Source organism: Passer montanus, unplaced genomic scaffold, assembly GCF_014805655.1.
Source record: "Passer montanus isolate IOZ18808 unplaced genomic scaffold, ASM1480565v1 scaffold50, whole genome shotgun sequence".
Classification (NCBI taxonomy): Eukaryota; Metazoa; Chordata; class Aves; order Passeriformes; family Passeridae; genus Passer; species Passer montanus.
Genome location: NW_024369930.1, coordinates 5,698,558 through 5,725,176, shown reverse-complemented (window position 1 = coordinate 5,725,176; position 26,619 = coordinate 5,698,558). Strand labels below are relative to the sequence as shown.

At 41.1% G+C, this 26,619-nt stretch overlaps 1 protein-coding gene across 3 annotated transcripts in view; it reads right to left on the bottom strand.

Annotated features, from left to right (window-relative positions):
• Nucleotides 1-26,619, bottom strand: part of LHFPL3 (LHFPL tetraspan subfamily member 3) — a 235,926-nt gene that overhangs the window by 51,198 nt on the left and 158,109 nt on the right. For all 3 annotated transcript variants that reach the window (XM_039723789.1, XM_039723788.1, XM_039723790.1), the window contains exon 2: nucleotides 23,723-23,959. In XM_039723789.1, coding sequence (XP_039579723.1) covers nucleotides 23,723-23,959 — 237 coding nt within the window. The remainder of the gene's footprint in view (nucleotides 1-23,722; nucleotides 23,960-26,619) is intronic.

Genomic DNA, 26,619 nt, shown 5'->3' with positions numbered 1-26,619 from the left:
GAAGCCTGCAGAAACCAAACCAAGGGCCAGACATGCAGTTAAGGAACTTATTTTCCAAGTTTTGTTATGCAACCAAGGTGCGCAAAATTAATTTACAAGTTACTCAGATACCAGAAATTTTGGGATTATTTGTGCCCTGCCACAGGTTAAATCAACTACAGCTGTATTGAACTGCTTTCATTAGTAGGTCAAATATATAATGGGGGCATTTTCTATGGAACTTCACTGACGTGATGCCAAGGAGGAAGTTTGCCTTGTAAAGTTACAGGAGGCTTAACCATTTAGACTTCTCTCTGGTCTAGTTATGGAATATTTAGTAAATGGCACAATCTAACCACTGAAGAAATTTTACTGGGGTTCTGAGGAATACAAAGGGCAATAATCTGGTTTTAGTGCAATCATTGCAATCCCACAGATGGAACTGGTCTGGTTGCAGCCTGGTGTAATCACTGCCACCCATGCAAAGTGAAGGACTACAGCAGGCCAGTGGAGAAAGAAGTTCTTCAGACATTTTCTTTGCAGCAATACTGTATGAAAATAGTTTGAACTATCAATCCCAGAATGACAGATTAATCTAATTTGGGGGGAGAAGCAGAAGTGACACTGATGGATGAACGGCGGCAGGCGGGGCTCAGAGCAGCCATGGAGCGGGTGTTAATCCTATTGCTGCATCCAAGAAAGGACCTCATCCTCCAGCTCTGATGACTCAGCAGAGGGCAGATATTTAAGGAAAGGTCTGACTCTGTTTACTGAAGAAATTGTCTGTGGGAATTTATTCTGCATGAGGGATGCAGGACAGAGCCCTTGGTTATGGCTGCAAGGTGTTACAGCTCCCCTGCTCCCTCTCCTGCCCCTGGAAAACCCCACAGCAAACAGGAATCCCCAGACAAAGTCCTACATTTCTCATTTGAAGACCTGCCAGTTGAAACTTCAGTTTTCAATTTTCTCTGGAGCACTATATCATCAGAGGTATTTGATGCTTAGTTTAACTTGGTTTCCACATGTCGCTATGTTTATGAAATGTCTTTCAGTGAGGAAGATGCAATCACAAGATCTTGCTCTTTGGCTTAATTTCCAATTAATTGTCACAATTGTTTTTCCAAATCCAGGTCAGCTTGCTAAACATACTTAATAATTTACAGTTTTTAATACCTATTGGCCGGGCCTGAAAGGCTGACTTTTTTCTTCAGCTCATTGTGAACTCTGTAGGGAAAAAGACTGAAAACTGCAAAGGTCAAGAGGAGTTTCAGATTAAGGTTTATGTTGTGCTGCTATTTGAGTAAACAAAGGTAAATTCCAGATGGAGGGATGAATTTACATCACATACAGTGTGTATTGACAGTGGTGAGGTAGAGCTGGAATGGAAATCTTTTCCCATTGTGAGGCAGACTGAGCAGGAGTGATGTGAGAGAATGTGGAGGAAGATTCACCAGAGGGTGCTGGGATGGGTAATGAACAGCAGAGGCAGGAACAGCAGGAAAACACCCATTAGCAGAGATTACTGCAGCACACAGAGCCTTTGCACACCCTGCCAGAGCAGGTTTTCATGCTGGTGCCTGGGGTTGTGTCTATAGCAGTATATGAGAACAGACAATGTTCTGCTCTCTAGTCCTGAGGGCAAGAGGCACAGCATGGCAGCACCTATCCTTGCCTTCCCAGCCTTGCCTTAACTGTGGGCACCTGACCTGCATCTCCTGAAGTGCTTGACTCCACTCTGCTCTCCCCTGACAAGTGCTGGCTGCGTCTTCCTCCTTATGAGAGCTTGGGTGCCTCACGTGTGCCAGCACCTATGCACAGGTGTCTTTGGGGTGTCAGCCCCACCTGAACTGTGCTGGTGGCTGTGCTGTCGTTGGCCACACTGCTGCAGAAGAGGCAGCCTGGGGGTGAAAGGCAAAGCCAAATAAAGAGATGTCTACGTCACAGCTACCTGATAAAGTGACTGCAGCTTGTAATCAAGGATATACGGGGATAGCTGTGGCCTATTTGCTACTTAGTGAGGCTTGCAGCAGTAGTAGGTGCAATGATGTAGGCATCATTCATCTGTATTTTCCAGCCTCCAGATGCATTTATTTATGGATACATTTAGCCTGTGCTACTCCTTCTCTATTGCTGTGCCTTTACAAGCTAGCCTGAAGCTAAATCTGGACCTTCTGCATGGAGTTTGCTTGCATCTCTGCTTAGATCAAAGAGGGAGAGAAGCAGAGCTGACCCTGCTGGATGTGTGAAGTGTTGGCCAAGAGAGATGGAGCTGTAATGAGTCTGATGGTGTGATGTGCCTGAAACCAGTGTATGGGCTCCATGTCTACACCATGTCAGATACTGCTGCCTCAGCCTCCCCTGAACTGGTGGGGCTGTACCTTAGTCACTCTGAGAAAAATACAGAGTAACTTCTGAAGCTCATTAAAATGTAACTGAATGGTAAGGAATGAGGAGGAAAAGGAGCAGCTTTTTGAATAGAGCATTCCTGCTGTTCAGGAAAGTAAAATGTAAGGCCCAGAACGGAGTGGGACATGCATGCAGGGAAACACCGACGCAGATATTTAAAAATAACTGTATGGAATGAATGGAGAATGAAACTACAAAATGAACCACAAACAGAACAAATTTACATGAAGCTGAACAAAACCATGGAAGTTAACTCAGTATCTTTATCTTGTGTGAAGGTTTTATTGTGCCTTTAGGATAAAAAGGAGCTTGAAAGGATTATATATCTCATGAAACACATCTGCTGAGCTTCTAATGGTTATGCTGCGGGTAGAAGACATTGCTTATCAAAGCCTAAATAATGTTCTCCCTTTCACATATAAACAGGAGCCATAAAGTCTGGGAGTGGGATTTCCCAAAGCAGGCTCATGACAGAAAAATACCTACTTATTCACTCCTGCCAGGTCTGGGAACTTATGACTAATTCTACATCAATTACACTGCTGATCTGCTGTCAATCTATACACAAATCCTGTCAGTGCATTAATACCCCTTACTGCATAGACACAAGTAAAGCAAGATACAGACAAACCAAGTAATTTATTGCTTTCTATGCCTTGTGATCATAGTGAGACTGTTCCTTAGCAAGGTTTGGAATAAATGAGCTGGTCACATCCCCTTTCATTCTGGAAGTGTCCCAGGGCTTCCCAGGTGAGTTTAGTTCTTACAGAAAATATTACATTGACAGTCTTGAGAAATTAAGTCTTTGTTTCCAAAGAGCAGAAGCACATCCAGTAGAAACAGATTTCTCTACAATTTCCCACCAATAGGCTGCCTGATGTCCTCTGCAAAATGGGATTTTCCACAGCAGATGCCTATTGTTACCAGAAGAATGTCCTTGTGTCTTCCTAAGGCTCTCCACAGTTGAGCAGCCGTGGTCCTGTTGGGCACCCAGACTCAGCAGGACAGAGAGGATGCACATGCACACCCGTGCTCCTGCTCTGCTGTGTCTGACAGCCTCCAGCATCCTGCCCTGATCAGCCTGACTGCACCCCAGCCCAGCCTCTGTCTCCCGCACTGTCCCTGTTCGGTGGCACCAAGCCTCACAGGCTGTTTTCTGCCCAGGTCTCTCAGCAGAACTCTGCTCTGTACCTCCCCTGTTCCCTGTGCATGTTCACAGCATTCCTACTTGCTTCCAGCCAGTGACAGACAGGGCTGGATTCCATCCAGTGAATCAGCAGCCTGACTCACCATTAACAACCAGCTTTCCCAGGTCCTCATAGCACCGGCACCAGATCTTGGCCATGAATCTTTTGCTGTAGAGCAACCATGCTAGAAGGTGTTGTGAAGTTCTGCTCCAGGTACATGGAGCACAAACCAGTTATTTTTAACATTTACCTGTGATGTTTCACATTCCCATTCATCTAAAAGTGAAAGAGCACCGAGGTGTTTCTCACAAGATCCAGTAGGGTATCTTCCCTTGCACTTGGCTTTTCTTGTTACCCCTTGATGGTTTTTTTGTTAGTCAGTTGCCTCAGTGGGTTTAAAAATAATCTAATTTATCCAAATCCATTCACAACATTTCAGTAATGGTTTTTAATTGTGTAATTAGTGTAAAGACATATAATCATGTAATTAGGCTGTGTAATTACAACATGTAATAATATTGTAGTGCAGTTATGCACCTTTTTTAAACACGGGGGAAGAAAACCCAACATCCATATAACTCCAAAATCATAACTGTAAGTCCCAGAGTGTCTGTAAGTATTTTCTTAAAAATATTCTTGTGCAATCATTGAAGTTTAAATGCAGGGATATATGCTGTTATAAGACTGCCAGGGAGACACCAATTATTTTTGGAAATCAACTTCATTAAATTGTGTGGTATCAACATGAAATAGTTGTGCACAGGTGGGCATGTCTAAAGGCAGGTGTTAAGGAAAGATGAGGGAATTTAGCCGAAGATATGCTTGTAAAGCACACTTAATTGATTCATGGATGTCCTTATTGCAAAGAATAATGGTGCTTTCATCACATAGCCAGAGTCTCCTTTTCTCATGGTGGAATTGGATGCAGGATTGATCCTGCTCTTACTTCAGGCCAGTGAAAAAGATCCCAGTGGTTTTGGCGCAGTAGACTCACCCCACAGTGTGAAAGGCTCCAGGAATTCATGTACCCATGGAAAATTGGTGCCTTATTCTGTTCCCCCCTGCCCCTGCTCTGGCAAAATCAGCATTTGTAATGCGTTTGGATTCCAGCACTTTTCTAAGACAGAACAATCTATCTCTAAAAGAAAGACTTTGCTAGTGTTAAGTTTCATCAGCTCCCAAGTGGACCAGACAATCTGTTCCATCATGCTGGGAAGTGTTTAACAATTCACAGAATTAAAGTACAATGGGATTAATTGTTAGTAATTACTGACTGGCTTTGAGGAGTTCAGGTGAATGTCTCCAGTGTTCATCTACATTTTGCTTATTTTAAGAAAAGGATGGTAAATCCCCAAACGAGGCAGATGTTGCAGGTTTCTGTACACGACATCCTTCACCCCCAGCTGTGAAAGCAATGCTGTACCTGTCACTGGTTTTGTACAGAATTAATGAACTGTTTGAGACACATATCACATCCTCAGTAGTTGATGGACATGTTAATAATGTCTTACTTAGTTTTTGCAAAAGCATGACCCAGTTTCATTCACACATTGGCATTGCAGTTAACTACAGTGAATGCAGCATTTAATTCAAACAGGAGCCAATGCTGGATGGTTTCTGTGACTTTTCTGAATGGAAAACCCCTTCTAATGTCAGATGAAACAGCACAACTGGCTAATACTTGCTTTACAATATGCACTGATCACCTCAGGATGCACCAGTCTTTCCAAATGATCTGAGAAACTTTTCAGGTCAGCAAGCAGCCACGCCAACCTCAGTTGCCACCACCAAGATGGTTGTGTGACTCTCCCTGCTCCCACTCCCTCCCAAACATTCCATGTGTTGTGCAGTAACAGCCTGGGTGTCCCTGGAGCTGAGGAACATTTCTGTGATCTGACAACTATCACTGCAGGAATGTATTCACTTCTATTTTATGGCTCCATGAGCTCTGACATGCAGCTCAGCAGCCATGAGGAGGAGGATGGAGCCTGAAGCCAGGGGCAGAGGCTGGAGGAGAGGAAGGCATCTGGACATCCTTCATTCAGTGGTGATGAGATTTTGGGTCAGCTGCTACATAGCACATATCATTAGCAGAGTACCCAAAGCACCCTATTGTGCCACAACACAGTAATTGCTAATGGAGACTATATATTCTAATGGAGACTAAAAATGTATATAAAAAGTAAATAGGCTTACAATAAATCCCTATTCTAGTTTAGTTACTAGAATGAAAATCTAATTTTGTCTCTCTCTTGTTAAGAAAAAGCTGCTTCCCCTCTCCTCAAAGTGAAAATATTAGTGGTTCAGACCAAAAGTCATGCTGTAATGTATCAAAAATAATCAGTTTCTAGGAATTTCTTTTTGTTTTTGTAACTTCATGTGGTGTGTTTTTCTTCTTCCTGATCAAATATCTGAAACTTTTGGAAAAAGCAGAAAAAGAAAAAAAAAAGGATTTCTTACTAACATGACAAACAGAAGACCTCTGTATTACGTGCAACTATTTTGGTTGGTCTTTCTTGGAATTTGCTGTGAGTTAAATGATCACTGATATGAATGCTTGCAGCAAAGACAGACTGAGATATCGAAGCAATGGCATGAGTTTTATTTGTGTGTGTCTTGGTGAATGCTTCTTGCTGCTGATCTGCAGCAGCTCAGCCAGAGCAGTTGCTGCAGCAGCTAAAGTTTCTCGTGGCAATCACTCAACATGCCCAGTCCTGCTCAACCTGCTGATCCATGAGACACGTTTTCCCTGGAATGCACAGATTCAGGGGTTGCTGCTTGCATAAGTGGAAAAGGGAAAGCCCTGATCTGACCAGAGTGCAGAGCCTGGCATGACATCAGTGAGAACATGGCAGTGAAGAGCTCCAGCCACGAGCCCTGTGTGCTCCTGCCTGGCAGACAGACACACGGCAGCTCCTGCTGAGGCACTCAGCACCACGAGGGACAGCTGCCACCTTATCCCCACCAGCACTTCCATCCTCCCATCTCATCCTGACCCCCTTGCTGTACACAGACACACCTCACCCCTGTGTTTGCCAGAGGCACACCAGGAAATCTGGGATTTACAGCCACGCTGTGCAGACATGGCAGCTACAGTTCTCGGCCCCGTCCTTCCAAGCAGGACAAGATTTGTGCTGTTCCTTCTTTGGCTCTCTCTGAGGTTGTTTGAACAAAACAGCACCGTCTTTCAACTTCCTCAGTTTGATCAGAGTTATTTTTAACAAATTGTTTATTTACAGTAATACACACTTTTATTGTATCTACTTCAAGAGCAGCTCCAACCATTTCAGAAGTGTTAGCTGAGAAATCCTTACATAAGATGCTGGAAGCAAGCAAATAGTGCTGGTGCCTCTGCAGAACGGGCAGGAAACTGAGGCATGGAGCAGTGAAGTGCTTTGTAACTCACACAGAACTGGAAATAGCCTTTTGACTGCCCACTCCTCCTCCTCTAGCCTCAAGGTGAGGGCTGGTTCTAGCCTCCTCCTGTTCTGCTTTTTGGGTGCTTTTGAGCAAATACAGTGCTCATTTTGAATCCAGCCAAGTGTAGTTATTTCAGCAGTGAATTACTTTTCCTTTCCAGTCCCTACTGTATTTCTTTTGATTGCAGAGAGCTAGACAAGCTCTCCACAAGGCAGACTGGGCAGTGATGCTGGGGGATGCTTGGTGTTTGCTCATCACAAAGTAACACAACTCTGAGGTCCCTGTGCAGCTGCCTGTGTCTGAAATTAAAATTAAAATTAAGACAGGGGTTAATTCTCCACTCAAGCCCATAAATCATGCATATCAACAGGGTTTTTTAGCTCAGCCAGTACTGCAATATTGTAGCCATGAGACTGTGAAGATCTGAGCCAAGCTCTACCCTGCGTGGGCTACTGTGAGCTTTGGGATCTGTGCACCGTGTTACACTGAGTAATATACACATGGCCAAAGATAAAAATATTCAAAATGTTCCTTTCTAGATGGAAATAGGGAGTTATTAAAAGAGTAAAGGAAAGGTCTGTGCAGATGAGAGATTGTATGGGAAAGGATGGATGTTCATGGAAGATGCATTCTGAACCAGCTTCTCCTGTGAGTTTGGCCCATTGGTTGCCCTGTTGTCCATTAAGCTGCTCTGGGACAGGTTTGGATTGGATATTAGGAAATATTTCTTCATGGAAAAGGTTGTCAAGGACTGGAACAGTCTGCTCAGGTAAGTGGTTGAATCACCATCCCTGAAAGTATTTAAAAAACATTTAGTCGTGGCCCTTGGAAACATGGTTTAATGGTGGGTTTGGCAGTGCTGGCTTTACGGTTGGACTTGGTTCTAGAGGTCTCTTCCAACCTAAAGAATTCTGCTGTTCTGTGCTCTATGTAACAGCATTTCAGCAATATCTGGAGGAAACAACACAGGAATTGGAATGCAGGGACCAAACCAGCAGCTCAAAGCAGTTTCCCCTGGCACAAGGTGCTGTGCAGATACAGCTGAGTCCTAAAGGCAGAGGCTGTGTCAGCTCCGAGCTGTGCTGACGCACAGGGCAGCTGGAGCTGCTGCTGCCAGGGAGCCACGCTGCTGCAGCTGCCTCCTGACACAGGCCATGCTCCTCAGCAGCTCCAAACCCCCCCATGGAGCCACAGCGCTGCTGCTCCTCCTTCTCCCCAAGCCCAGGGAGTCATGTGCCTGGAAGAATACGCTGCTGCAGGCCAAGTTTGGGTGTACCAATGCCCTTCTAAAGCTGTCTCAGCATGTGCAGCAATTGAATTAAGACGAATTTTCCATTGGGTACCAATAACTTTGTGTTCTGCCCATTTTTTTTTTCAGATGCTTTGAACCAGGGGTTATAACCTGACTCCAGGTTATTCTCTAGGTTTACTCAGCTGGACAGAGCACAGTGAAGTTTTTGTTTCAGGAGAAAAAAACTGGCTTAATAATTTTGTTGTAACATTGATTTCAGACTTGGTTCAAATCTTGCTCACACTTCTGTAAGGGCCGAAGTTTATTTCAACCACAGCAGCAATCAGGTGATGTTGGTTAATCCTGGATGTCCACTCCACTGGGTCTGGGTTGAGACTAAAAGGTACCTGAGGCCTGGACCAGAGGCAGCACACTCCAGGGCAGTGCTGACAAGGCAGCACAGCAACAGCACATACTTTTATCCCACATTTTCCTTAACCACAACTACTGAAATGCTGCTTCTTCAAAAAGCTGCATTTCCTAGACCAGCTCTTCTTTATCTTTCACTCTTTAAAAGAAATTGCTGCAAAGGATTGATTGACGGGATTTGTGAATATAGCTTTTTGCTTATCTACAAACCACTTATACTGTGGGCACTGCTTGCCTAGTGCTCGTTAGAAACAGCTAATACCCATTTTCTGGAAGCTAAAGGTTCCCCAGACCATGGTCCATTCAGTTTGTCAGATGCAACAAACATCCCATCTTTAATCAGTATTGTAGATTGCATCTCATGAACCTGGTAGCATAAGCCCTGGTAGCATTGGCAGATTTGAACCATAATCTGTAGATGAGAATTGATTATTTTGTATGCACCAGCCTTCAGAAAAGTTTCTTACAGCAGCTGCTGAAATGATAATATCTCCTAGAAGATTATCATTGGCAGAGGCAGGTTTGTTGGTTCTACTTTATTTATCTTTGTGTGAACAAGGGAACAAATTCTCCAAAGCACAGGCTGAGATCTTATCAGCCAGAATGCAATAGGCAGTGCCAGCTCCTTGGCACATTTTTTGAGCTGCCCCCACTCCAAAGCTCTGAGTGAAAGGTAATGGCCGTGCCTGTGTTGCAAATATTTTAAAGCATAACTGTTAGGTAAATAGCCAATTTTTCAGTTCAATGGCTGAAGCAAGCAGTGGAAAAAATAGTTTGGGGATGAACTGAAACAGAGTTTTTACAGTTTCTATTGAAAAATAGAGTTCCCATGACTTCGCATTGTACTGCTTTCTTTATAGTTAAACTGAATTTTTTCACTAAATACTTTTTGAGTTACTTAGATACTAGAATAACCTTTTTATTGGTCAGCTTTAAACAGCCTGATGTTGTGTGAGTGGTACAAGAAATCAGTGCCTGCCTTTCAATGAACAGCATGTGTGCTCCCTCTCCCACATGGCCAGAATATAATGACCCAGCTCCTTTGTCACAGCCCCACGACACCTCCATGGCAATACCCTGTTTCCTCTTAGACTCCTGCACCTTCTGCCCATGATTCCTATGTCTTTCTTATGTCCTCAGATCTTTCCCTAGTACTACTGACTCCCTTCCTGCCCCAGACATTTCCAAACTCCCATGCTTCCCACATGCCCCAAATGTCTCTTAGAGCCTCCTTGCTACAGGACTTGTCTTCAGTTTCTTACACTTTTAAGGATATATAAATATGTATTTATATACAGACAGACAGACAGACAGACACACACACACGTGCAATGTGGTCCATGTACCCTACCTACTTTATTTAGCATGACAGATGATGCAGAAAAGGCAGGAAGAGTGGTATATCTCACATGGGATTTATGCTGACTTGGTTAACCAAGGGCTATTAAGCACTGAATGTCCTTCCTGGCTTTCCCTTAGTGGAATCACATACTAATTTTTTAAATTCATACATTAATCTTCAAAACACTTCTGGGAGTTTTAAATTCTTATGATAGCATTTGTTAAATGTTGTTGAAATTGGACAATGGGTTTAAAGGTTATTAGAGAAGGGGATTGATAAACAAGTGGGCAGATAAGCAATGTAATTGCATAAGGAAATTATCCTGATGGGGAAATTAGGAATTTTTGCTTTCAGATATCAAAATGAAATGTACTAGAATGAAAAAAAATCTAACTAAAGCAAAGCTTAAATTCAAGAGCCATCCATTAAAAGGCTTTGCTTCCTGAAACACTACTGCTCATTGAAATTGCAGTTTGTTAAAAAAGGGGCAATTCTAGGGTTTATGTTGGTTTAAAATCTAACTGGTGCATATCATGCCACAAGGAATCACAGTGAAATTGCTGAAACTAAAGTCAAATTTCTGAATGTATTGCCTGCTGTTGCACAAGTCCTTCTGTCACTAGAAAATGGCAGATGAAGGAAAATCGTAACCACTGGAGACTAAATTTCTTGGAAACTTGGAGAAAGAAACATCATGTACTAGGTCAACTCACTTGACTACTTCAATAGAATTAAAGGTGGAATGGGAATGCCATGCTGTACTTTTCAAGGCAGGCACATGCCCAGGAAAGCTGACCTTTGGCTCTCCCACAAAGCCCTGCCCAAAACGCAGCAGCTCTCTCCTGACATACTTACATGGCACCTATGTCCATCCCCTGCCCAGTTTTTGAGGACAGTCTTGTCAGGAGCACACCATGAACATTGCTCAGAAGAGACCTCACTTTTTGAGTGCATCACATCCAATACTACAACCTGGTGTTCAGAGACTTGAGGGGCATGTCCAGGCAAATTCCCTTTCTGGCAGTAGGTAGAAGCTGAAGGTAGCAGACCAAGGATGAAGGCATCCAAAATTACACAAGTTCTGCATTTCTCAGTCTCCCCAGTTAAGATGTTTGCTAGCACAGGGTTAAGACACATGTATTTTTTTAATATTTTTATTGCATTAGTCTACTCTCAGCTGCACAGAAAAAAACTTTTCTTACATACTTCAGCAATCAGTCATTCTCCAGATTCAGTTTTCAGTCAATTTTGGTCAAATATCTGCTGTACTTGAGTCAATGATCCAGAAATGAAAAGTACCAACTACCTCAAACTGTCAAAGCTCTCCAGTTCACAAATTCCACTCTTATAAAAAGGCACAAAACGTTAACTGGACTGGACAAGTGATGAATTGCTGCATTCTTTTCCTGCTAAAAAAATGGAATTAGTCAATGCAGTGGGCTATAGCTAAACAGCCCACATACACTTTTTATAAGGTAACATTCACTCCTAAAGCAGGCTAAGAAAAACAGTATAGTTTTAAACACTTTTTACTGGTAATGCTTAGAAATAATATTAGATATACATTAAAAAAATCCCTTTAACTTCTGGTTTTCATCTGCTTAAATGATGATTCAATCTCTTTTTTTCTCCCCTTTAATTATGAAAACATAATTTGAGAAAATTCTTGGCCCTGGGATTATGAAAGTTGAAGATCTTAAATAAAGTTGAAATGAAGATATTTGCTAAGCGAATGGTATATAAAGACATACTCTATGATAAGAGAGGTGAGAAAGACAGCAAAATACAAGAATAAAGGAGAACCAAGGTGGAACTGAGGCACAGCCCAGGAAATCTGTCAGGAGAAGAAAAATGAATGTTTAATATTATTTTTAAAATATCTAGTTGGAAAGAAATTTACTTTCTCTCTCCAGCTTCTTTGACTGAGACCTAAATTTACATCAGAAGGCAACCTAACTATAGGTCTAGACAAACAAAGGCTGATAACTGTGATTTCAATGCTATGCAGAGCTTTAGAGAGCATTCTGAAGAATAATGGGGCAGAACGCAATGAGGCTCTAGCTGGGACAGGTGGTGCTGAGCCAACCTGATGGGTTTTAGGTGTAGCTCCAGAATACTAAAAAATAATCTAAATAGCCCACAGTGTGGCATGGTGGGACTGATGTCAGCTGCCAGGAGGATCCCTCGCAGTGCTCACCCGTTTCCCTGCCAGGCAGCTGTGCCTGTGCTGCCCGAGCTCCGTGCTCTCCCTGCCTGCCCCGGTGCCCCCTGAGCCCCTGAGCTCAAGGCTGGTGGGAGCCCTCCTCAGAGGGCACTCTGGGAAGTGATTGGCACAGGAGCTGAGAAGATGGTGCAGCTCAAAGCATGTGTGCCATAAGTAAGGATCTGGGTGGAAAGGGAAACGATATGAAGATGCCTCAACCCTTTCAGTGAACCAACCAGACCCAGACTCAGACTGCTGGCTGCCTTCTTCCTACTGGACTTCACATCACCTTAAACTTCCTTTCTTAAACTTCATATTTCTTCATTAAGTCAGATCTAATCTTTGCCTAAAAATGGGGTCCCTTCCAGAGCAGACACCCTGTGAGAGCCAGAGAACCGAGAAGTGGCCTTTGCACTTCCTCTTTGCATGCAGCTCCAGCTTCCCCAGAGGCTCCCAGGCCCCTGTTTCAAAAACAGTTTCCATAGTACAGAGGACAAAGGTCAGTGTTAGCCTGTTTACAGAGATTTTTGAGACTGTGAGCACATACTCTGTATATATCTGCAAGCACATTAACTGCACTAAAAGAAATGCAGTGGATGAGCTCCCATTGGATTTGGGGAAGAAGGTGACACCTTGGCAAATTGTCTGAGACCAGGATCTTATATAGGAATTACTCAGAAGTATGAAATCCTATCAGTTCATGCTGTAATCCTCCATACTTAGCATTTTTATAACATTTTTATACCTGTATTTGTGCCTGAGTACAACTACAGTGCCTCTAACCTTTGTGAGAGCTGCTTGATAGATGAGCAGACACAGGCCTGAATGTCAGCTGCTCACTAGTGTATAAATGATTGAGGAGTGTATAAACCTGCTCATCTTCTGGCATCATTGTAAACATACAAATTCTAATCATTTCACAGAGCCTTTTTAGGGATTTATTTAAGGTAAACTTGGCAGTCCTCTTCAGGAAAAAAAATAGGGCTGATGCTTATAGGGGAAGATTTATTTTACTTAATAAGGTGTCATCCATATGGGCTAAAGATTAACATCAGCAGAGCAGCAGGGAGCATACATACAAAACTGAGGCACACAAAGCAGGGCAGGCTTGCTCTTCAGACAGCTACTGCCTCTGCTTGGAAGTCTTGAGGCTACACAGCACTGAATAATCAGAGATTTTCAACCATCTTTTTAAGTTCAGCAATAGGATTCTGCAGGCTAGTTCTGAAAGGACATGGAAATACCCCCTTAACACTGGTACAGATGTTTATTCTCCCAAGCAAACTGCTCCTTAACCATTTGGAATTACTTCTTTCCATGTTGCTAAATCCCGAATTTCTATCAAGGATGCAAACACTGTTTTTGTAGCTGTTCATATAAGTACAGAATTTTTATACTTTGCCAGCATGGCTTCTGTACTGAATTTCCAATCAACCCTTTGACAATTTTTTCTTCTCCTTAACATTTGAAACACGTTTAATGATATCTAGCACATTTCCACTTCCTCTAGTAGACCAATATTTGTCTCTGCAGGATAGATGAAGTCTGATCTTTATTGCTTTATCAGTTTTGCTTGCAAGAGGTCAGCCAGATATTATTGTCAGCAATGATAGTTCTTGAAAGGAGATGTGGATGTATTTGATACACATCAAACAATAAAACACCTGAAAAATGTTTTGAATTTCTGTGGTCAAGAATTAGTGTAAGATTCACGGCCATTTAAAAATTGTATGAATTGCTCTAATGGCTAAAATTTACTCCCACCCTCTACAATTTTTATGGGTTTCACAGGATGAAGCCTGCCCCTCTACTCTGCAAAATCACTCCAAAATGCCCAGTGGAAAAAAATTGAGGATTTTGTTTCAATAATCTACTTAAAGAGTAGTAGTAAACATCTTGCATAAAATGAGTCCATTTTAGTTATGCCAATTGAATTTGGTTTCAGACTGTGCTCTTTCTGAAGTAATCACTAAATAACAGAATTACTGCACTCTGCAGAGATTCCAGATGCATCCATTTTAGCAGGCATTTACATAATACTGCTATTTTTCTCAACTCTTATCTAGTGTGCTCTCATCTTTCACGTATATTTTTATGGTAGAAATGTAAAAGTACAACTTAACTGTTGCTTCTCTGCTCAGGAAGCAAGAATATTTCTCCCTTTACCTGTCATTAGCAATGCTGGTGGATTTCCTCAGTATTTTAAAATTGTTGTCCACCTGTTAGGCCCTACAGTGGGCACTCAGGATCCCCAGCTGTACCAGAGGGGAGAATCCACACTGCAAAGATCTACCTTTATTGATTCAACTCTCCAAAGGCAGCCAGAAGTAATGAAACCCTTGGAAGACTAGTAAAGCAAAGCAAAATTATAGGAGGGACAAAGTGTCCTGACCCTGTTAGTTCTGAGAACTGGATTTTGTGTCTGAATTCAGCACAGGTGCAGAAAAAAGAGGAGGTGGCTGCTGGTCTCCTGTGCATCTTTACATCTCCTAGTGAGGAACAACCTCCAGGATTCTCCAGATTGCTGGGTGCCAGTGTCCATTTTCCTTCTCAGCTGCTGCAGTGAAGAGGCTCGAAGAATTCTTCATGTGTGCTGCCAAAGGGCTCATTCTATAAGCGTGGTCTGACACAAAAACACATCAAGGAGTAAGAAAGCAGCCCCACACAGGCAGAGAGCAGGTGAAATGCCAGCTGAGCACGAGGCAGAGCTGTGCTGCAGACAGAAGGGCTGCACTAGAGCAAAGGCTGAGCAGGAGCAGAGGGGCTGTAACTCTGGGCATAGCAGAGTCAGAACCACTCCTGGAACAGCATCCAGCTCTGATTCCACATTTTACACAGTGCTGATAAACTGGAGGGGGCTCAGGACATCCTGCAACCTGTGTGATACTGGGGGTGGTTGAAATGGCCACATTGGTCCTTTCAGCCTCTATCAGGCACAAAGTCTTACAAGGAGCAGTGAGTGAGGTTTGTTTTCAGCGAGCACGAGAGGAACAATGCATGCAGGGATTGGGAGAAAATCAGTTGGGAACATCAGAAAGTAGGAACTGAGGAAAATGGCATATAGGAACCAGATTAATGGTCTGTTTTGTGTCAAATGCTGTCACCTGAAAGGGTGCAAGTGCTTGGAGATGAAAGAACATTTTAAGATGAATAACTGTGTGCAATGATGTCCTTAATGCCAGCTCATTATCATCCTGAAAATTTTTGGATTCACAAACCTAGGGTGAAAATGGTTTGTAAAATCAAATGTGCCATGGTGGTGTAAATACATTTAGTCAAACAGGATTGCATCTAAACATCTATTTTCAGTTTTACCATGTTTGCTGAGTACATTTCATGGTAAATGGTCTTGAAGTAGGTGCACAGAAATATTTCTGACAACTGGAGCACTTGCATGCCAAATGTCTGAAAGATTAGACATAATAACCTGGACCATGGGATATGAACAAAATAATTGATTTATTTTAAAAACATAAGTTAGAAAAAAATAACCTCCAGATATAAGAGATAGGAAAAAAAAACTTTGTTAAAGTATCTTTGTATTATAATTTCACTTAAAAAAAATTTGTTTATCTTTCTAGCAAATGAAGCCAGGACATATCTGCAGCAATCTAAGTACAATATTTCTTATTAATATCCCATCTCTGTTTCTTCTTCCACTGCTGTTTTTTCTGGTATTCTATCAAATAAAACTGTACAGACCTATCAAAATCAACAGACAGAGACCTCGGAAGTCAAGAGCACAACTCTAATTTTCAGTTGCAGCAAACTGGGGCTAAGTAGGGTCATGCTGGAGCCAAGGAACTAAAATGTGTGTATGCCCTAGTCTGGGCCTATCCCAGGGCCAGGCTTCTCAGGCATCCAGGGAGAGGTCAGTGGGAACAGAAAACTGGAGTTCACCAAGCTTGTTGTTCAGGAGAAGATGAGGGACTCAACAGAAAGTCCAGATCAACTCTAAGTGGTCCAGAAATAACATGAACAGTTTAAAGGTTCCTAACTAAAGCCATATAGTAAGGACTGGCTGAAAATATCTACGCTGTTAGCACCAAGCAAGTCAACTTTTATTTTATACTGCAGTATTTGTAGTATTTGTAGTATTTATTTTCAGTTGCAGCAAACTGGGGCTAAGTAGGGTCATGCTGGAGCCAAGGAACTAAAATGTGTGTATGCCCTAGTCTGGGCCTATCCCAGGGCCAGGCTTCTCAGGCATCCAGGGAGAGGTCAGTGGGAACAGAAAACTGGAGTTCACCAAGCTTGTTGTTCAGGAGAAGATGAGGGACTCAACAGAAAGTCCAGATCAACTCTAAGTGGTCCAGAAATAACATGAACAGTTTAAAGGTTCCCAACTAAAGCCATATAGTAAGGACTGGCTGAAAATATCTACGCTGTTAGCACCAAGCAGGTCAACTTTTATTTTATACTGTAGTAATTTGTACCTGTAACAGAAAGCAGGAAGAGCCAGATATCTCAAATATCTCATTAGCTATGATTTGAATGTCTCCTTGAATATAATTTTAGGAAACAGGGCTGTTTACTTTGCTTTCATTTGGATTTTTTGGATAGCTCCTTTATTCTAAGACTACTGACAACAGCCTTTATTTCTGTTGATGCTATGCCCAGAAAGAAGGAGGTTACTTTCAATTATTTTCAGATGTATTGCTTGCAGATAATAATTCTGGCATTAGGAAACTGCTGGAGAAGGATCACAACAAGTTCACACTGGAATGTGATATTGAAACTAATGACTTCTTAAATAAGATAAAGATTTCCAAGAAAACCTCTGGAACTTGCTGCAAGAAGGAACAATTATAACTCAGTGCTACAGGCTTCCTCTGTGTATGATGACAAGACATCAGGGCTGGTAGAAACATAAGGACAGCCCAGACAGCTCTTGGAAGTGGCAGGCTGGACTGGACAGCAGAAGTGTCCCCCCAATAGCTGTTCCCAGTCACAGTCCAGATTCTTGGCACAAACCTTCATTAGTTTGTCTGCATGAACACTTTGTTGAAAAACATTCATGCAAGGGCAGATGAGTCACGAGCATTCTCTGATGTTCCTCCTACAAATATGGTTCCTGTCAGTAAGGAGGAGGGATGGTGGAGTATCATAACTTTTGTGTGTCACTAATCCTACCTAGAATGAAATATGTGTCAGCTACTTCCCTTTTATATTTCTATACTGTGAAATATCTCAGGGTTTTTTTTGTCCAGGCTTCAAAACACCATTTCTAATGCAGCTGCTAGTGATGGCACAGTCAGACTTGCTTCCTTCTAGCTCAGTAATCATGGTCTTCCTCGCAACAGGGCATAGGCTTCCTTTTAAGTTAACAACACAGACCTGTCCAGGCTCACTATGGACTTGTCTTGACCAGGCTGGAGGTTTGTTTGTAGGTTGTAGCAGCACTGTCTAAGGTCTTTTTCCCCATTCCCATGCATCCTGCCCCTCTGCTGCACTACAGAATTTCTCAGCTAAGCACAGAGCCTGTTCAATGCATTAAGCTACCTATACCATTTAAGAAGCATTTTTGAGGCTGCCTAAGTTTTTTTGGTGCAAGCTTTCCTGTAAGACCCTATCCTTTAAGTCCATAACATCATGAGCTCATCCAATGGAACGAGAATTTCTTTAACTGAGCTATTATACAAGAGTCCTTACAGAGGGTAACAGCAAGTGGGATACATCTTGTGAGACAGAAAACAATTCACTATGTTCTTTCTTCATTAATCAGAGGGGAACTAGGACTCTTTATTCATGGTCTCCAACTTCTGTAGTTAAGTAATTAATGCATGTGTTTAGGACTAATTTTATTTTCTCATTATAGAAAGTAGAGCTAGAAAGGAACTCTTGGATCAGCTGATGTATCAATCAGTACTATTGCAAGATTGACCTTTATTTAATAAGATATTTTAATCAGCTTTTGACTTTTAGTCTTGATGTCTCATTTGCCTCCCCTTAAGAGTATCATCATTTAGCATATCGGCAAAGTAGTTCCTTGACAAAATATTTTTATCAGACCTTAATCTTGGAATAGATATTTTAATAATAATTTCACCGTTTTTACTTTTTCTAATTAGTCTTTCATTGCTGAATCACGAACTACAAACCACATATCATTCCTTCCCATTTAAAAGACAGAGAAATGTAAAAATCAAATTACAGATCCAGTATGAGAAACAGGAATCAAACTCTGCTTTCTGAATACCACTCCAAAACTTTCGTCTTAGTTTCATTGAATGCCAGGAGAAAAATCTAAGTAGTTTATTACACACATATACATGTGCTTCCCACAAGCTCATAAAACTAAAACAGACCTTTTCAAAAGGAAGACCTTAAAGTGTCTTCTAAGTTTGTGTCAAAACCCCTTGACTCCTGATCTCACTCTCCCATTTCTTTCCCTCAGTTTCTACTAAAACTTCCAAAATACTTTGTCATTAGAGACCGCTCATAAGACCAAAACAGACCTTTTCAAAAGGAAGACCTTAAAGTGTCTTCTAAGTTTGTGTCAAAACCCCTTGACTCCTGATCTCACTCTCCCATTTCTTCCCCTCAGTTTCTGTTAAAACCTCCAAAATACTTTGTCATTAGAGACAAAGGCTGGAATCTGAAAACCTTCTACCTAAGGAGTGAACACCCTCAAACCAAGGGGAGCAGAAGATCAGTGTCCTAAACAACATTCCATAGCCTGCTGTGGAGGGGGAGCCAAAAATTCTCAGGCTGGTGCTGGCAGAATTCCACTTACACTGGGCCATAGAGTGCATGACACTGAGACACTGCACAGGAAGGTTCTGGCTGTGGTCCAAGGACTGCTCATATACTCCTTGGATGAAACTCCATACTGTGGGCATAGACCCTACAGCAGTGCTATGAATACCTTCATTCTGGAGAGATTATATTCTGTTTGATGCCAAACACAATAAAATCTCCATGTTTATATTTTCTCTTTTACAATATTATTTATTCAGCTGAAATCACAGGAATTAATAATTTATTATCAAAAGGAGAAAATTTTGAGGGAAAAGTATAAAAAAATCTGTTAGTTTGGCTTCTAGTTGCAGATTTTTAGATAAAATATGTCTGGTGCTACTTGTCTGCTGTTGTTTTACTCAGAACTACTTGGAGCTCATTGTGGAGGTGATAACTGAAGGAAAATAGATTGTAATTAAACAAGGAAATTAACAAGTGGATCTAATTGCAGTGGTGCTATGCTAGATGAGCCACTTACCAGCTGAAGCTCAAAGAGAGCATGTGAGCTCTTCAAAGCTGTGGCAAAACTTTGTTCTTGGCTGACATGTCAGGGAATCACGTTTTGAAGCTAGAAATGGGGTCCAGGAGTTGCCAGCCTGGAACCTGTGACTGTGGGCTCTAAAGAAAAGTCTGATTTTGCCTTTAAAAACGAGGGTACCTTAATAATTCTTATTTTGAGGCAAGAGTATAAACCCTTTAACACAGTCCCAGTTCCTCTGTCTATAGCAATCTATCACAGATCCCTCCCCAGTGAGTTTGCTGAATTTGTTCTGAGTTCACAATCACCTTAAGTGCTTTGACCAAAAAGCCACACACTAAAGCAGCAGGAGTCTGAAGTGGGTGACTCTTAGACTTTTAGAAAAGAAGGAAGGGAGGGGACTAGCACCATGAAGAGAAGCACCAGTCTGAAAATGGGAAGAGACTGACAGAAATCTTGCCTTTTGTTTTTGAAAGTATTTTTACTATTGTAATGTACACCTTAACTGAAATAAAAATGAGCATACACTGACTTTTTATGTATCAGGAGGAGTTGGAGGTATATAACTTTACAAAAAAGGGACTACATAATTATATTGGATAGAGAACATGGGTATACAGGTGTATATGTGGTGTTCTGTCTGTATTTGTACTGTTTATTGTTATGAGAACTGCTGGCAATTCTTTTATATGTTGTAGCTATCTGGGAAAACTTAAATTGGGTCTCAGTATTAATATTAATATATCTAATTTTGAACAAGCTGGCCTGAATGTTTGGGAGTGCATGCCATGGAAACTACATGCTGACAAGCAGGGCTTTGCAATTTTGCAGCTGTTTGCATGTTCACTGCATCCTGAGCTATTTTCCTTTTGAAGGATGACAGCTGATGAGCATTGTGTCCTGTCATCCCTCCATGGGCAGGTGAGCTCCTGCCACTCAGCTTCACATACAGCTTTTGCAGGTTTCCTGTTGCAGCAGTGATCCCATGGGCAGGCTATTCCTGTTTGAGGAAAAGGATTCTCTGGCTAAAGGTATGCAAATCTCTGTGCAATACTACTTTTTCTTTTTCTTTTACTGAAAGCTGCTTTATCACCAAGAAACAATATTCCCTCACTTTGTGTGTTTAAGCATGTTTATTTTGCAGTGACTGCAGCTCAGATGTATGGAGCCAGCCTTCAACAACCTGGAGAGTAAGGAGGGTGTAAAGTACCCATGAGCCGGCAAGTTCTGGTTCATGGTTACTGGTTTGAGGGCTTTGACTTCACATTGTAGGAGCAGCTTGGAAAGCTGAGGGTAGTATTGTCTGTATCCATACTCTTGTCTTTTTGTTAATATGGGAGATATGCAAGTGCTATTTGCACAGAGCAGTATTTTCACATCCTGACCATTTCCAAGAGATGCATAGATACTGTGCATGGGAACTGATGAGTAGTTCTCCACTGTCTCCTAATCTGAAAGGGGGCAAGGGGATGTGGTTTATGGAGTAAGTGTCAAAGCACTCGTGCATGTTCAGTGCACAGGGGTACAGACTGATGCCAGGGCTGTGTTCTGCTGGGTCTCCTCGGGGCTGAGGCTGTGCCTGGTGGCAGCACTGCAGGTGGGTAAATGCTGGAGGGCTCAGGGAGATTTAGACTTGCCTTGTTGTTGTTTAGCAGAAGGTTTTTGTGACAAGAGGGGAGAGAATGTCCTTTTTGGAGGCCAAGTTTTTCCCTTAATTTGAAAGACAGTTTAAAAAGTGGTGATCATTAGGCTTGATTGTGAGGGGCGGAGTGGGGTAGGTCCCTTTTTGTTGAGTTCTGCTTTGTTTTGAAGCCAATGGTGTGGCATGTTTCTGTGTTTAATCCAAGGAAATTGAGCTGCTGAATGATTTTTTTCTGACATGCTGAGGACCAAATGTTCTGGCAAGGGTTTGTGCCAGCAATGTGAGAGGTGAGGAGGCTCCAGAAGCTGTTTTTTGCTCACAGAGTGCCAAAACAGATGCATTTCTTTGATACAAGTAGTGTTGGGTACATGAGATCTATATGGTATAGACAAATCAGACATAGTGGTGATGCCAAAAGCACTTGTGACATAGCTGTGAATGCCCTTCTGATAAGTATTTTGATTTTAAATGCAGATGAATAGTGTCCTTACAGGGAAGGGTCACAGGGACAGTCCTTGAAGCTGGTGCCCTCAGTTTACCTGCAGGACAGATGCAATTGCAAGCATGCAAAACACGTGCAATTGCAAGCAACACAGACTTTCCTTAATTCACAGCATTAGTAGGCTCTTGTCTTCGTGGGGTTCCCTAATGAAGGAAGGAATGATGCATCTGACTCTATGTTCTTAGAAGGCTAATTTATTATTTTAAGACACTATATTTTTTATATATATATATATATATATATATATATATATATATATATATATATATATATATATATATATATATATATATATATATATATATATATATATATATATATATATATATATATATATATATATATATATATATATATATATATATATATATATATATATATATATATATATATATATATATATATATATATATATATATATATATATATATATATATATATATATATATATATATATATATATATATATATATATATATATATATATATATATATATATATATATATATATATATATATATATATATATATATATATATATATATATATATATATATATATATATATATTAAAGAATATTAAACTAAACTATATTGAAGAATGCAGAAAGGATACAGAAAGGATACAGACAGAAGGTTAAAAGATACTAATGAAAAACTTGTGACTCTCTCCAGAGCCTTGACACAACTTGATCATAATTGGCCAATAAGTCAAAACAACTCACAGCACCTAATGAAACAACTCCCTGTTAGATAAATAATCTCCAACCATATTCCCAAGCAGCTAAACACAGAGAACCAAATGAGATAATATTGTTTTCCTTTTTCTCTGAGGATTTTCAGCTTCCCAGGAGAAAAATCCTGGCGAAGGGGTTTTCCCAGAAAATATGATAGTAACAGTAGTCTCCATCCAGGTCTGGAATTGTATGTGATATTCAATCTTCAGGTCCATTTATCTTTGGCTGAGTGCGCTGACTGCAATCCAGCAAGCAGGGGCCAATGTACTGGTGCTGTCAGGTATACAGATAATGGTTCTTCTGGACCAGCACTGAGACAGCTATTTTCACATAACAGTGGCTGCCAAACAGCAATCTAGTGGTGAAAAGCTCCTGATATCTCTGCTATTATTAGAAGCAGCCCACAAAATTACAAAGGTGGTAGATGAGCTGAACTCAGAATCCTGCTCTTGGGGACAGTCAGTGAAACTAGCAGGGGATCAATTTGAAACAGATAAAAGAAAGTACTTCTTTAGCAGTCAGAAGTGAGCTTCAGGAACTTGCTGCCGTGCAGTGCTGGAGAAGCTGACAGTATCAGCAGGTTTAGAAGGGATTAGACAGATTCAGGGAAAACAGGCCCATTAAAAAGATAAGGCAGGGACATGCCCTCTGTGGTATCTATCCCATCAGATACTCAGCTGGGATGCCGGGGAGCACAAGGGGAAGGGGCTGCAGAAATAAGCCAGGCTTGCACACACTTACTAAAAAACATCTCTATACCTGCAAATGTGTGATAAATTACTGGTCCAAGCCATTTTCATGTACTTAATCTAGAAATGAGTTTTATCCCCAAAGCATTGCATGAGTATTCAGTTATTACAGCATCCTAGATTCCCATGAGCTGACTCATGAGCTCAAAGCAGCACGTTCAAGGAAGAACTGGGATTCTTCTTCATTCCAGACTCTGATCCTTAGCCCACCAGTTCCTTGCTGTATGGACAGTCCCATTACACAGATCCCCCTTACTGTGCACTGTGCTGACACATATGCCATATTACAGACATTCATATTACATTGCAAAATCCTAAAGGGACCAAGGGAACAAGTCTTGCATGGGGTACACAAAAAGATAGAGACAGGGAAAATTAAATGCTAATGAAATACTGTACAAGGGAGTAACACAATAACATCCCATCTACAGCTCTAAAAGCTAAGGATAATTCATGCATAGGGCAGAAATTACATCAAAATTGAGCTTTCTTAGATTTTTGGAGGCTGAAATGCAAAACTTCCTCTGCCCCTTGCATTCATTCTTTCCCAGCAATACAGGAAGTAAGCCAGCATGCCAACTTTTAAGCATAACATAAAATGAAATTGAAACTGATTATTGTTTTTAAGCAATTGCCCTTGAGGCCACCCAACAATAGTGTTTCTAAAGCAGTCCTACCTTTGTTTTCCAACTTGAGCTCCTCTGCTAGCAAGCTGTCTTGTCTGTTTCCAAGCACAAATGCCAGAAATGAGAGGATCAGGGCATCCAAGATTCCGATAATTGCCAGGATGTATGCCCAGCGGACTGAGCAAGCCCCCAGCGTGTACTTGTCTGTCTTTTCACCACACATCCGTTTTACCTCATCTGAATCCCAGCCATCAGGAAAAATCATACAACCCAGGACGAGACAGGCAGCTTGGAGAAAAGAGAAAAGGAGAACAATGGGATAATGAGACCAAGCTTTCATTTTGATGAGAACCTGCAAAATTATGATTAAAGCATTAGACTTTTTCATCCTGAACTCCAAAGCTAGGCTACTAAAAAAAAAAAGTCACAGAATTACATGCTGTGATTAAGTATTTAATATAAAAACCTAAGATGCAACATCAATTGCACACATTGCTTAAAAAGCTGTTACATCCTGAATGCCTGGTCAGGTTTTGCATCAGTGCAATCACATTTTCCTTGTGGGACCAATGTCTTCAATGCAATATGAAATGACCATACAAAACCAAAAGGGAAAATGGTTAACAACCTGAATATTCAAAGGTAACACTGGGTTACTGTCAAGTAGTCAGGCAAACAATCAGTTTAAAATAGAGGAAAAAAAAAACTACCTATCATTTCTGTTAATCTACCCTTTTATCCTAATCATAAGCATTCGACTTTCTCATTATCCACCCAAAGAAAGAGCTTGATACATTCCAAGCGTTGCCTCACAGAGGGAAACTCCACCCCAGCACCTGCCAGATCTGTCCTGAGCACTGTGCAGCCCTTCATGATGACATTCCAGTCATGGGAGCTGTCCCACCACACTGTAATTGCAATGAGAGCAAAGCCCTGGGACTACACGCAGATCTCTTGTTCCTCCTGCTTGTCCTCCATCCTGCAAGCACTGGTGTACAGGCACTGTATGGAAATATTTGATCGTGTCAGTCTCCCAGCAGGGGTGGAAAGGGATCCCCCACAGTCCTGTCTGTGGTTATGTCTTTGGCTGCTTGTGATTTGAGATGCTCTCTCTTAAGGCTTCTTTTGTTACTAGGTGGTTTCTATAGTTCTCTCATTCCTATGTCTAATGTCTATCAAGCCTGACTGTGTTCTCATTCCCCTTCAAATCCACTTTAAAGCTCTCTCTATGAGCTCTTCTAACTCCTCACATCAAATTCTTTGGGACAGGTGGAACTTATTTGCTGCCAGCAGGCTTGGTGTTGTATAAACTGACCTATGACCAAAAATCTCCAAGTTTTTCTGGTAGTGTCTGTCCTGAAGCCAGGTAGAGTCACCTTCAGCGGGAGAGGATAGCATACAAAAATAAAGTAGCATAAGAAAATTCTAAAAATAATGATTATGTTGAATGGGTTCATTCTTCAGTTTTTATTGTATTTAAGAGAATCAGAAAGTCCATATGCTTTCAGTTACCTCATCAATTACTTTTAGTGACTTGGAAATACCTTTCAATTACCTGTAGTGACTTGGAAACAGCCACATTTCCATTGTTAGCCCTTCTATTTAGTTGATGAAATACAGTGGATCCTAAACATTCTTTTATGTCTTAATATTATATTGATGAAATATGCTCAAAATTTCAGATAAATGTGCTAATTGAAAATAATGCATTGTGTGGCTTTCAGCCTTTGAAGTTTTTGTTGAGTCAGACCTCTGTTTGGAAATGACAGTTTATACTCCAAGTATCTTGTGCAACCAGCAGCTGCTGTCACTGTGGGATTGGTTTCCTGTCATTGTCACAGGTTTCTTGCCTTTCCTGGACAAGCACAGGCACTATCATTTTACAGACCTCTAATGCCCACAAAATAAAAACAGACTTACACTGGATCAATATGATGAAATACTGGAAGAGGGATGTGTAAAGAGAGTTCAGGAATGGTGGTTTCCTTTTGACAGCTAGAAAATTGCTGTAGACAATATCTTGAAAGCATGTCTGCAGAAAACATCTGACATGGCGTAAGAGATGCACCCAAGGTGTTTGATGAGTTCCTCCTGAACAGCTAATTTGTGTGAAAATAAAAGAGTTTATAATACTTTCAAGGACACTTGGGCTTAGAAACATGGGAGATTAGATAATGACCAATCTACTCAGAACATGAAGGTTGGACAAATTCTAAATTACACATTGTCTGCCTTAACTCATTTACACAATTACATAAGATCTTTCAAAAGGCCTTAGAGACAAAGAGTACAATAATTAATTTTCTCGAGCTGGTTACACACACTTCCAGAAAGTGGAGTTGCCCTCACACTTAAGAGTTTCCCTCATACTTGCAAAGAACTCCACTGAAACGATGCAGCAAATCTGCAAACTTCTTGTGTTCATGAAAATGTCCATATTTACCCAGCTAACTGTTGACAAAGTTTCATTTACTATGTAACAGCAAATACCAAAGCCAGTTTATTTTTTTAATCATCAACATGAGAAAGCTTAATGCCCAGTTAATGATCAATAGAAGTGGAATTTTCTGCTAATTGTGCATGAATAATTAGCAAATACCAACATTTCTGTCGATTTTTTATTACACAGCACACCAGACACATTCTTAGTACTTCCTAAAAGTAATTTAACTTTGTTCTTTTGCACACAGGTAATTAAAAAAATGGACTCTTATCTCAGGAATTCAGTGTACAGCTTCCCAGCTGTGTTCTTCAGATTTCCATTTAACTCATCTTTCCTGAATTCTGTTCCTGCATTCTTTGATATACTTAAATTTCTGGAGTCATTCTGTTTGTTGCAGTTGGACTTCTCTTGGTAATAAGTCACATGGGTAAATGGTGTCTGGACTGTAAATGGTGTCTGGACTAGATTCCTTTTCATAAAGACAGATATCAAGGAGGGGTTATTA